Source organism: Carcharodon carcharias, chromosome 9 (assembly GCF_017639515.1).
Source record: "Carcharodon carcharias isolate sCarCar2 chromosome 9, sCarCar2.pri, whole genome shotgun sequence".
NCBI classification, from domain to species: domain Eukaryota; kingdom Metazoa; phylum Chordata; class Chondrichthyes; order Lamniformes; family Lamnidae; genus Carcharodon; species Carcharodon carcharias.
In genome coordinates this window covers 19,877,480-19,891,207 of record NC_054475.1, presented here as the reverse complement: position 1 = coordinate 19,891,207, position 13,728 = coordinate 19,877,480, and the positions used below count along the sequence as shown (strand labels likewise).

General features: G+C 42.1%; 1 protein-coding gene across 3 annotated transcripts in view; it reads left to right on the top strand.

The window, feature by feature from the left end:
- The window catches only part of strip1 (striatin interacting protein 1), a 127,145-nt gene that overhangs the window by 93,322 nt on the left and 20,095 nt on the right, over positions 1-13,728 (top strand). For all 3 annotated transcript variants that reach the window (XM_041196357.1, XM_041196359.1, XM_041196358.1), the window contains 2 exons: positions 3,284-3,384; positions 6,723-6,789. In XM_041196357.1, coding sequence (XP_041052291.1) covers positions 3,284-3,384; positions 6,723-6,789 — 168 coding nt within the window. The remainder of the gene's footprint in view (positions 1-3,283; positions 3,385-6,722; positions 6,790-13,728) is intronic.

The window sequence follows — 13,728 nt, the reverse complement described above, 5'->3', positions numbered from 1 at the left end:
GTACTGCATTTGCTTTTCACATGTCTGGAATTCATTCAGTGTTTCTTTTATTACTTTGGTAAGGTGATGTTGCATCATCCCACTGTGCCTGTTTATTCCCCTCCCCGCTTCTATTTCTGATTCCATTAATATGTTGCTTATAATTTTAGTCTGAAGAAGGCTACAAGCAAGAAATGCTCATTGTTCTCTCCACAGATGCTGAATGATTTATTGTGTGTTTGTAGCCTTTGTTTTTATTTCAAACCTCAGTGTATTTGGTAATCTTGCTAATTTGCGTTTTACTTCATCCTTCTAATCTGTTTTTCTCTTCTTCTTTTCCCACAATCCTTGTCCGTGTTGCCTTGCTTTCTGTTCCCTCTGTTATATTTGTTTAGCACCCTTGCAATGCTGACTGTCCCTGAGAAGACAGTAATCCTAGTCTAGTTCAGATGAAGTCTGTGCATGCCATAAAGATAGCCTTTGCCCCTAAAACTATTACGTTTAATAAGCGCTAAGTGGGATATAATTGAAAGGTAAATAAGTTATGCTAAATGTATATCAAGCCTTGGTTAGACCAAATTTAGAGTACTGCCTACAGTTCTGATCACATTTTATAAAAAGGATATAGAGACACTGAAGAGATTGTTGAAAAAATATTTACAAGTATGATACCAGAACTACAAAGTTATATCTATCTGGGAAGGATGAATGGGCTGGGTCTCTTTTCTCATGATATAAGGCTGAGTGGTGACCGAATAATGTTCTTAAAAATTTATGAAGAGTTTTGGTAGAGTAGCTACAGATAGTGTTTCCATTTGTGGAGAAGAACAAAACTAGAGGCCATCAGTATATGAGAGTCACCAAGAAATCAAATGGGAAAGCTCAGAAGAAATTTCTTTCGCCCGAGAGTGGTGAGAATGTGGAACTCGCTAGTAGGTTTAGCTCAAGGTAGAGAAGCATTTAAGGGGAGGTGAGATAAGCAGATGAGGGACAGGAAATAGATGATTATGCTGATATTTAGATGAGGAAGAATGGGAGGAGGCAAGTGGAGCATAAATGCCAGCATGTACTGGTTCGGCTGAATGACTTGTTTCTGTGCTGTACGAACATACAAATTAGGAGCAGGAGTAGGCCACTCAGCCCTTTGAGCCTGTTCCACCATTCAATAAGATCATGGCTGATCTGATTGCAACCTTCTACCTACCCCGATATCCTTTCACACCCTTGCTTATCAAGAATCTATGTATCTCTGCCTCAAAAATATTCAAGGAGTCCGCTTCCACTGCCATTTGAGGAACAGTGTTCCAAAAACTCATGACCCTCTGAGAAGAAATTTCTCCTCACCTCTTCTAAATGGGTGACCCCTTATTTTTAAACAGTGTCTCCTAGTACTAGATTTTCCCAAAAGCAAAAACATCCTCTTCACATCAACCCCATCAAGCCCCCTCAGCATTTATATTTTTCAACCAAGTTGCCTCTGACTCTTCTAAACTCCAGCAATACAACCCTAACCTGTCCAACTTTTCCACATAAAGACAACCCATCCAATCCAGGAATTAGTTTAGTAAACGTTCTCTGGACTACTTCCAATGCATTTACACCCTTCCTTAAATAAGGAGACAAATTCTGTACACAGTATTCCAGATGTGGTCTCACCATTGCCCTGTATAACTGAAGCACAACCTCCCTACTTTTGTGAGCAATTTCCCTTGCATAAATGATCACCTTCTATTAGCTTTCCTAATTACTTGCTGTATCTGTACCTGCATACTAGTTTTTACCCTGTAGTTTTATATTACTGATCCCATTAACCCAGAAATCTGAATTCTTCTCTCGTGCATCTTGACTCTGTGAGTAGCACTCACCCCCCTGAGTCAGAAGGTCTTGAGTTGAATTCCCACGCCAGAGAGTTTAGCACACAATCCAGACTGGATTTCAGTGTAGTATTGAGGGAGTGCTGCACTGTTGGAGGTGCCGCCTCTTGAATGAGACATTAAATTGAAACACACTGTCCTGTCAGGTGGATGTAAAAGATCCTATCACCCTATTTGGAAAAGAGCTAGTTTCTCCAGTGTCCTGATCAATATCTATTGCTCAACCAACATCACTAAAACAGCTTAATCGGTCATTATTAAATTAATCATTGCATGACAAAGGTAGTGAAATTATGCATCATAAGTAATGAATTGGTTGAAAAGAGCCTGAGACTTTGTGTGACTATGAAAGGTGCTAAAAGAATGTAGTCTATCTCTTTCTTACACTGTAAAATGAGAAGCAAGTGGTATTCCATGGTCCCAATGTAGGTATCAAAGTTTAAAATTGTTGGGCACCCCAACAAAAAGATGCCTGAAGAAACCTGCTCTGGGACTTATGCATACCAGAGGGTCTGAGGATGTTGTGAGCACAGGTTGAAGGAGAAGCAGAAAAATTTTTAATTTTTGAAACTCTCACCCCACCCATTCCCAATAATCTGAAGAGCTGTTAGACTTCCGGCTGTGCTTCTCAAACATTCCAGATTCCCCCTCAAAAATACTTAAGCGGTGACCCCTTGTCAGAGCGACCTAAAACTTTAACTCTGATGCAACTAGGTGGATTACTAGATCATTTCAGAGAGAAGTTAAGAGTCAATTACGTTGCTGTGGGTCTGGAGTCACATATAGATTTCCTTCCCTAAAGGATGTTAGTGAGCCCTATGGGTTTTTATGGCAATCCTTTAGTTTTTTTAGTTACCATTATTGATACAAGCTTTTTATTCCAAATTTGTTAATTAATTGAATTTAAGTTCTCCAATTGCCGAGGTGGGATTTGAACTCGTGTTTCTGGATCATTAGTCTAGGTCTCCAGATTACTAATTCAACAACATACTACTGTTGCTGGTAGTTTCAGCTCCAAATAAAGTTACCATAGTTAAAAGGAGCTTTGGAAGTTATATACTGAAGCAAAGGTGAAGGAAAGGAGCTTGTGGCTGATTAGGCAAAACTGTGCTCAACGCTGAATGTGAGCAAGCTATTGTATAAAGCCATATGTGCTCCTCTGACCAGTACCGCAATTGAGACCAGCTGGCTGAACAGCCAATTTCATTTAAAAACGCGCCTTTGATGCTTAAAAATCTCCTTATGTGCGAACAAGGGATTGAGCCTAGAATCTCCTTGTCTATGCAACTCTGCAACTCCATTAGACTGGAGAGTGCACTTACCAGCCAAGCTACAAGAAAGCTGTGAAAATGGATTTACTTAATGTTTTGTTTTCTTTGCCAGCATTGAGAAGATGTTGAACCTGATCATCTGTTGTTATTATCCTGCAGTTCGAACACATGGCACAGCATCTGGTTTTTGCTAATTGCATTCCACTCATTTTGAAGTTCTTCAATCAGAATATCATGTCCTACATTACAGCAAAGAACAGGTAAGGCTTCTGAATCCCTTCTCAATATTCACAGGATATATTGTATTATCCTTCCTAAAGTGGGATCATTTTCCAACTAGTTGTATAATGAGTAGACTGCACTGGGATCGAGTGTTTCTGTTTATGCAGACTTTAATTTGATATTTAGTTTGCTGCCATGCTTTTACAGTTGTCTATGTGGGAGGGACTAAGCATAAAGAGCCATCTCTCTGACTGCTTGGTTAAGGTAGGTAATTTGTGTAAGGATTAATGTGCATGAACTTGTCCCCATTTTTCAATGTCACTAGTATGTTGATGCAACAACCTGCCATTTCTCATAAATCTTATCTTATTTGCTAAATCAATTTTTGAATATTAAGTGTTAATCAAAAAAAAATCCTCTAACTGGTGTAGTAGAATTAAACAGAAAAAAAAAATTGTCTATTTGATTGCTGGTGTGTGCTGAGTAAACTGATCATAGCCAGGGTGGTATTCTGGTCTCTTTAATCCTCAGGTTAAGGAGAGGAAATTGTCAAGATTTATGCACCCAATTACTATCGATCAATCCCTATTGGAAATAATCATGTTTGAACACAAGGTGCAAGTGCCCATACTAAGCTGGGATTCCACATACAGTAGAATAATTGCTCTTGGCATGAAGATTCCCACCTGAATAATGGTAATTAGGCTGTTAGTACTGTGGAATCAAAACTCAGGAGAAAAATTGGCCTATTATATTCCAACTCATTGTTATCAAACTCCTGTTAGCTACAACAAAAACAGGAAAAACAAAAACTCAGCAGGTCTGAAAGTTTTTCCAGCATTTTCTGTTTTTGTTTCAGATTTCCAGCATCCACAGTATTTTCCTATTATCCTGTTAGCTACACCTTCTCTGAATAAAATCTACGGACAATCCTTATCTTTTTAACACCATTCTAATTATAAATAACACAGTTTAAAAAAACACTTGCTATACTGTGGTGACTCCATTAGCTGGTGTTTAAACAACAACTTAGCGTGTGTACCTTGGGAAATTGTGGGTGTGTAGGCTGTGAATTGATCATTCATTTTAAAGGATGTCAAATCTCAGTTTATGCGCATGTAGGATTCTTGGATTTGCAAAATCATCCCAAATATGAATTTGGCTTAAAGCCCCTGCTGTTCTATCCTGTCTAAGGATATTGCTGTGAAAGCCTCTGAATATGATTTTCAAGAAATTCTCCTCTGCATTTTGAAACTTGCATCTGATTTGCTATTATATCCTACTTTGAAATGTTTTGATTCAGCTGATTAGAAAACCCAAACCACTTTCAGCATTGATTTTTTGATATGGGTTATATTTCAGAAAACAAATAAAACTATCAAACCACACTGTAGAATGTTAGACAGAGGAAGTCATACTCCAGTTAGGTCATCCCTTGACTTTGAATTGAGTTGTGGTCACCAAAACATAAAGGAGATAAAATCTCTGGAGAGATGTCAGGACAAAATCATGGTACTGGTTCCTGATATTAAATGAGGTGACAAAAATGATTGCACGGTATTCAGTTCTGCTCCCAATTTCTCAGATACTGAAGCAGTCCGTGTCTACATGTAGCGAGATCTGGAAACTATTGGAAGCAATTCTGAGGGGCAGAATTAATCTACACTTGGAGAAACAGGGATTAATTAAGGACAGTCAGCATGGTTTTGTTAAGGAGAGGTCACGTCTGATTAATTTGATTGAATTCTTTGAAGAGGCGACCAGGTGTGTAGATGAGGGCAATGCATTTGATGTAGTCTACTTGGACTTCAGCAAGGCTTTTGATAAGGTCCCGCATGGAAGACTGATTACGAAGGTAAGAGCCCTTGGGACCCAAGGCAATTTGGCAAATTGGATCTAGAATTGGCTGAGTGGCAGGAAGCAGAGGGTGATGGTCGAGGGGTGTTTTTGTGACTGGATGCCTGTGTCCAGTGGGGTTCCACAGGGATCGGTGTTGAGTCCTTTGCTTTTTGTGGTATATATAAACGATTTAGACTTGAATGTAGGAGGATTGATCAGTAAGTTCACGGAAGACACAAAAATTGGTGAGGTGGTAAATAGTGAGGAGGATAGCCTTAGATTATAGGAGGATATAGATGGGCTGATCAGTGGCAAATGGAATTTAATCTGGATAAGTGTGAGGTGATGCACTTGGGCAGGACAAACAAGGCACAGGAATACACGATGAATGGTAGGACCCTGGGAAGTACTGAGGATCAAAGGGACCTTGGTGTACATGTCCACCAGTCCCTTAAGGTAGCGGGTCAGGTAGATAAGGTGGTTAAGAAGGTGTATGGGATACTTGCCTTTATTAGCTGAGGCGTAGAGTATAAGAACAGGGAGGTTATGCTGGAACTGTATAAAACGCTGGTTAGGTCACAGCTAGAGTATTAATTGTAGTTCGGGGATCTGCAATATAGGAAGAATGTGATTTTACTAGAGAGAGTGCAGAGGAAATTTACCAGGATGTTGCCTGGGCTGGAGAGTTTTAGTTATGAGGAGAGATTGGATAGACTGGGGTTATTTTCTCTGGAGCAGACGGAGATTGAGGAGGGACATGATTGAGATGTATAAAATTATGAGGGGCATAGATAGGGTAGACAGGAAAAGCTTAACAGAATCTGTCTCTCAGTTTTTTTTTCATTCATTCATGGGATGTGGGCTTCATTGGCTGGGCCAGCATTTATTGCCCATCCTTAGTTGTCCTCAAGTTGCTAGCTCTGCGGTGGGATATTCTGGTGAGCAACTTGCCTCCTGACTCCCTAAATCCTTTCCATCAGCTATAAGGCACAAGTCAGAAGTGAAATAGAATATTCTACACTTGAATGAATGCAGATCTAACAGCACTCAGGAAGCTGAGTGCTATCCGAGCAAAGCAGTCCCCTTGACCAACAACTCATCCACCATCTTAAATATTCATTCATTCTGCACAAGCGCCATATGGCAGCAGTGTGTGCCATCTACGGGATGCACTTCAACTCACCAAGGCTTCTTTGACAGCGCTTCCCAAACCCCTGACTTCTACCATGTAGAAGGACAAGAGCAGGAGGCACATGGGAAGTTCAAATATCTGCAAGTTCCCCTCCAAGCCGCACATCATCCTGCAACAGTGCAGTACTACTCCAATATTGCACTGAAGCGTCAGTCTTGATTGTGTTCTTAAATCCCTGGAGTCAAACTTGAACCCATGACCTTCTGACTCTGACAAGAGTGCCTCCACTGAGACATGGCTGGCAGTACACATGCATAAGAAAAGCTAATATAAGGAGATTCATTGAAATTATATTTCAAACTCTCTAATCATTAATTTCCTGCATTAATTTCCAAATCTCTGCAGTATTTCGGTACTGGATTTCCCATACTGTGTTGTACATGAACTCCCGGAACTGACGGCGGAGAGCTTGGTAAGTTAGTATGCATGAGATTGGAAGTGGTTTTAGCGTGACCTTCCAAGGCAGATTACAAAGATTAGGCTTTCTTTTTTGGAGAACAGGCAAGGTTCCAGGAGATGCACTTCCTTGATATATATTTGCAAGACTTTTTTAAGAAGTAAAAGAGATATAAATATCATTGGGTATGGATAGAATACAGGTCATCTTATTCTTTAAGGCCTTGTCCAGTGCTAAATGTGACTGCCTTTACTTGTGGAAATAAAACATCTGAGTACCATACCTATTTTGTATTTTTAAAAGCAACCAAAGTGTCTGCAGTATCTAATTGCTACATTTATGTAACTTGCGGAAAATATGCACATGAAGTTTTGCTGCAAACAAAAAAAAGTGAAAAATTTTACAAACTCTGATCAGCAACATATCTTTAAAGCAAATTTTGGGTAGATGGGAGACCAAGACACAAAATATTTAGTTTTGGAAGGAAGAAAAAGGAGGCAACACAAACTAAATGGTACAATTTTGAAGGTAGTGCAGGAATAAAGAAACCAACATGTGTTTTACAGAAATCTGTGAAGATGGCAGGACAGGATGATAAAACTGTCTTAAAAAACATACAGGATCATTGCATTCATAAATAGGGGTATAGAGTACAAAAGCAAGGGAGTTATCTGAAACCTTTATAAATCACTAGCTTTTGTATTTTGGCCAACTGTGAACATCACATTTTAGGAAGGATATCAAGGCCTTGGAAAGGGTGCTATGGGGATTCTCCTGAGGGAAATTTAATAGAGGCATTCAAAATTATAAGCAGTTTTGATGGAATAAATAAGAAACTATTTCCAGTGACAGAAGGATCAACAAAAGGTCCAGAGAGAGATGAGAATTTGTCTGACGAAGCAAGTTGTTTATGATCTGGAATGCACTGCCTCCTTGTCATCAGCTGACCCTCAATTCGAGGATGACATTTACTCAGTCAGGAGCTTCTGCTATGAGGTCCGCATGTGGCTGAACTAGCCGATTCTTGACCCATAGTTCTTTGGCACATGTGGCAGAATGCTCCATGAGTTAGGGTGTTCCAGAGTGCAGGACTTGCTTCATTTTCTTTCTCTCTGCTGCTCCTGTACCTCATCAAAGCGTGATGCAGCTTGATGGACAAGTTGTTGCCATTTTTCACAATTGGTAGCAAGCTTCTCCCAGACATCAATGTCGATGCTGCCGTGCTTCAAGGAGAACTTTGAAGTGTCTTTGAAGCATTTTCTTTGTCTTGTGGAGCTGGCTTCAAAAAGGACGCCAGTGTTTGTCCAACAGCCCTCCTGTTAAATCCAGAGGATGCAGTGGAGGCATTTCTGATGAAATTTCTCTAGCACTTGTGTGCTGTTGATGCACACTCCAGATCTCACCGCAATACAGGAGTGTGGTGATGACATTGCTCTGTACACTCGGAATTTTGTAGACTTGTGGAGGTCTTTGTTTTCAATAATTTGCTACCATAGTTTGTAGAAGGCTGAGCTGGCGCAGCTGGTCCAGCGTTGGACCTAGTCAATGGTGGCCTTTTAAGAGAGGTGGCTGCCAAGGTATGGGTAGCCTCAATACATTTCAGAGTGTCTCCAACATGTGTAGGAGGTGGAATATTTGACTGACCAGGTCTGGGTTTATGAGTTTTGTTTTGGCAACACTAAGTGACAGGCAGAGTCTCACGTATGCAGAATTGAGATCGAGATTGGTTTGCAAATCTGTTGCAAAGTCAGCAATGACATTGCAGTCATCTGCAAACTCGATCATGTATGTCTGTGGTGATCAGTTTAGTTTTGGCATAAAAGCAATGAAGGTTAAAGAGTTTTCCGTCTAGGCATTGTTTAATTTTGATGCCTGAGGGCAGTTAATCTTTTAAGGTATATAGCTACTGTCAGGACAATTGTAAATAGTATGGGTGCTATCACGCATCTTTACCTGCTCCTGGTCCGGATTTTGAGGTGTCTCTTTCAGATCTCCCACTCAAGACAGTTGCAGTCATATCATTGTGAAGTAGTTTCTTCGACATCCAAATCTTTGGTGAGCAACCCAAAGAGCCTTGTGATTTACTGAGTCAAATGCTTTGGCCAGGTTGATGAATGCAATGAAGAGTTCCTGGTGCAGTTCTTGACATTTTTCTTGGATTTAACTGACAACAAAGACCATCTCCAAAGTTCTTTTGGAATGTCTAAAGCCATGTTGTGTCTCTGGCAGGATTTCCTCAGCTACAGGAAGCAGGCAGTTCAGGAAAATGTGTCAGGTTTTTCCCTGTTATAGACAAGAGGGGAGATACTACGATTGTTTTCACAGTATGATTTATCTCCCCTCTTCAAGATATTTACAATTGTCATATTCCTGAAGTCAGTGGGAGGAGTTTTTTTCTCCCAGTTCCTTGGGATGAGTCCATGTAGTCTTGATGTGAACAAAACCTCACCAGTTTTGAAGATCTCAGCTGCAGTGCCATTCCGGCCACAGGCTTTGTTGTTTTACATACTTTTGATTGCTTGTTGCTGTTCTCCCATTGATGATGGTTCGCTCACGGATTCTACCACAGGTGCTGGGGGATAGCCTGGAGAGTATCAGCTACATTGTAGATTCACGGTTGAGGAGTTGTTGAAAATGTTCTTTTCAGTGTTGATGGATCGCGTTGTCATCCTTTAAGAAGAGAGACATCATCCTGAGAGTGAAGAGGATTTTGTCCATTTGACATTTGTCTATAGATGGCGCTGGTGGCCTCAAAAAGCTTCACATGTAATTTATCTTCCGAATTTGTCCTTGGGCATCAGCCTTGAGCTGTTGGAGTGCTGCTGCCTTGGGTTGTTCTGCCAGACAATCAAGGCTGCTAGTTTTTGTTCTAGGAGGTCACATACTTCAGCTGTTATGATCTCAGCTGATGTTACTACTGAACAAGTCAGATCCCTGGGCGGAACCTGGCTTGAAAGATCCTAACTTTAATTTTTTGTTTAGAAACGTGGAGGGTAGCTGCTGAACAGAGTCACAGGAGTCTGCTAATGAACTTTTAACAAAAGAACAAAACATTTATTAAACAAGGAAAAAGATAAACTATATTACACGACTCCTTCACCCACAACTATACCTTTACAGGTATATACAGATTCGTAAACATAATACAAGTTACAAAAGCTATCTTATACGCTAATGTTCACAGTGAGTATACAGTCCATGTACACCAGTAGGCTACCTGTGGTCCGACACAGCACACTCTAAAACTAAGTGACAGATATCACCACAAACAGATGCTGTGGATCTCTCATCAATTCATGGAAACCCTGCCTTTCACACAGGGGTTTCCAATCTCCCCTCTCAAAGACCTCGCCTTGGAATATTCTCCCAAGTGAGGCTTCCACTCTGACGTCTTCAACAAGGATCCATCTCCAGGCTATGATCTCTCCCTTTCCTCTGGATCGCCAGATGCATTCAAGCTTCCACGCACTATTTGAGACTCAGTCGTGCCAACCGAACACCACCGCTTCACAGTCCCATAGAAAAGCGTCACCAACCTTTGGTTGACTCCTTGGATCTCCTGACTTCTTGTAAGCCCACTCTGCCTTAATTCTGCTTGCTGCAGCTTTTATCTATTTAACTCGAAGCCTTTTCCTCTGCTCCTTAAACTAGCTTCACTGAACTTCAGATTCCTGTTTTTATCCCTTGATTTAACTGTCTTCCTTGTTTCTGGGACTTTCTTCTGTTCTTTTGGGAAATTTGCTCTCTGCAGTTCCCTCCCCTGCCCAGCTTCCTCACCCTGTGGTATCCTCAGATCAACTGAACTCAAACTGCTTTTCTGTTTCTCTCTGTCTCTCTGTAGGTCTCCTAGGCAACAGCACAGTTTTTCCTACTTCATTTTTACTTCCCTAAACCATTTCAAGGATCATAAAACCTTGTTAAAATGCAGGTATACAAACAAAACGTCAGACTTGCTGACTCTATCGCACAGAGAAAAAGCTCTAAATTAAACTAGACCCAGGTTTCACCCTTTTAACCCACAAATAAAACATAAAAATTAAACTAAAAACTTAAAGCTATAGCTTATTCCTAATACAAATACACCAATACAAATATAACTTACTTAAGATGAACTCTAGTTCCTAATGAGCATCATTTTCAGTCAACCAGTCCTGGTGAAGGCGATGCTTGAACCGAGTGGCCTGAGCACAGGAGTCAAATGCAGATCACTATTATTTGATCCCATGTTATATAATTGAGTTGGATGTCTGAAGATTTTCCAGATTAGCCTTGATCTGCACTTGGAATTCCTCTCTTCAGTTAGGCTGCGTTAGGACGCAAATTGATCATCTTCCTCTTGAACTTTTGGGCTTTGTGATGTCGTGGTGCTAGGTGGATGCTCTTCATCGAACAAGACTATGATCTGTCCAGCAGGTATTGGTCCCCTTCATGGATCGAGTGATACAGACATCACATAGACCTTTGACCTGACAAAGACATAATCCAGGAGGTAGCAGTGCTTTGATCTAGGATACCTCAATGTGGTTTTGTATTTGCCCTTCAGGTGGAAGAGGGTGTTTGCTATAATGAGGCCAGGCTGAGCACACTTCCTGAGACCTAGGAGTCATCAACTTCGACTCTGGACCCCAAGAAGTCTCAGGGCATCAGGTCAAACATGGGCAAGGAAACTTCCTGCTGATTACCACATACCAACCATCCTCAGCTGATGAATGAGTACTCCTCTATGTTGAACACTACTTGGATGAATCAGTGAGGGTGGCAAGGGCTCAGAATACTCTGGGTGGGGGACTTCATTGTCCATCACCAAGAGTGGCTCAGTATCACCACTACTGACCAAGCTTGACTAGTCCTAAATGACATAGCAGATAGACTGGGTCTGCGATAGATAGGGAACCAACAAGAGGGAAAAACATCATCCTCACCAACCGGCCTGTACAGTGGCATCTGTCCATGACAGTATCGGTAGGAATGACCACCGCACAGTCCTTGTCAAGACGAAGTCCCATTTTCACATTGAGGATACCCTCCATTGTGGTGTGTGGCACTACCACGGTGCTAAATGGGATGGATTTCGAACAGATCTAGCAACTCGACTCGGCATCCATGAGGCGCTGTGGGCCATTAGCATCAACAGAATTGCACTTGATCACAATCTGTAACCTCATGACCTGGCATATCCCCCACTCTACCATTAGCACCAAGCCAGGGGATCTAGCCTGGTTCAATGAAGAGTGCAGGAGGGCATGTCAGGAGCAGCACTAGGCATACCTAACAATGAGGTGTCAACCTGGTGAAGCAACAACACAGGACTACTTGTGTGCCAAACAGCAGAAACAGCAAATGATAGCGCTAAGCGATTTCCACAGCCAGTGGATCAAATGTAAGCTCTGCAGTCCTGCAATATCCAGCTGTGAATGGTGGTGGACAATTAATCAACTCGCTGGCGGAGGAGGTTCTGCAGATATCCCCATCTTCACTGAGGGAGCAGCCCAGCACGTCAGTGCAAAAGATAAAGCTGAAGCACTTGCTACAATCTTCAGCCAGAAATGATGAGTAGATAATCCATCTCGGCCTCCAGAGGTCCCCAGGGTCACAGATGCCAGTCTGCAGGATATTTGATTCACTCCATGTGGTATCAAAAAATGGCTGAAGGCACTGGATACTGCAAAGGCTATGGGCCCTGACAATATTTCATCAATAATGCTGAAGACTTATGCTACAGAACTTGCTGCGCCCCTAGCCAAGCTGTTCCAGTACAGCTACAAAACCGGCATCTACCCGGCTCTGTGGAAAATTGCCCAGGTATGTCCTGTACACAAAAAGCAGGACAAATCGAACCAATGGGGCAATTACTGCCCCATCAGGCTACTCTCAATCATCAGTTAAGTGATGGAAGGGGTCATCAACAGTGCTATCAGGCAGCACTTGCTTAACAATAACCTGCTCATTGGTGCCCAGTTTGGGTTCCGCCAGGGCCACTCAGATCCTGACCTCATTACAGCCTTGGTTCAAACATGGACAAAAGAGCTGAACTCCCGAGGTGAGGTGAGAGAGACTGCTCTTGACATCAGGGTCATGTTTGACTGCGTGTGGCATCAAGCAGCCCTAGCAAAACTGGAGTCAGTGGGAATTTGGGGGAAAACTCTCGGCTAGTTGGAATCATACCTAGCACAAAAGATGATTGCTGTGGCTGTTGGAGGTCAGTCGTCTCAGCTCCAGGACATCACTGCAGGTGTCCCTCAAGGTAGTATCCTAGACCCAACCATCTTCAGCTGTTTCATCAATGATCTTCTCTCCATCATAATGTCAGAAGTGGGGAGGGGTGGCGGCGAAGGGTGTGTTTTCCTTTTTGGCGGTGGGGGGGGCTGTTCGCAGATCATTGGACTCTTGAGTGCATATGCGTCCCTGATTAAAGGGCTTGAATTTTGTGCCTTTTAAAGTAGGGCATTTAATGTTTCCTTGTATTTATTATTGAGTTGGCAGTGGTAGCAGTACAAACATCCACCCACAAACATTCACTCCCTCCACCACTGACCCAGACTAGCAGCAGTGTGTGCCATCTACAATATGCACTGTAGAAACTCACCAAGGCTCCTTAGACAGCACCTTCCAAACCCACATTCACTACCATCTAGAAGGACAAGGACGCAGATAAATGGGAACACCACCAATTGGAAGTTCCCTTCCAAGCCACTCACCATCCTGACTTGTAAATATATCGCCGTCCCTTTACTGTCGCTGGGTCAAAATCCTGGAAATTCATCCCTAACAGCACTGTGGGTGTACCTACACCACATGGACTGCAGCGGTTCTAGAGGGCAGCTCACCACCACCTTCTCGAGAGCAATTAGGGAAGGACAATAAATGCTGGCCCAACCAGCAAAGCCCACATCTCTTGAATAAATTTTTAAAAAAGGACACCATTTGCATTGGATTTTCCCACCCTGTTTTTCC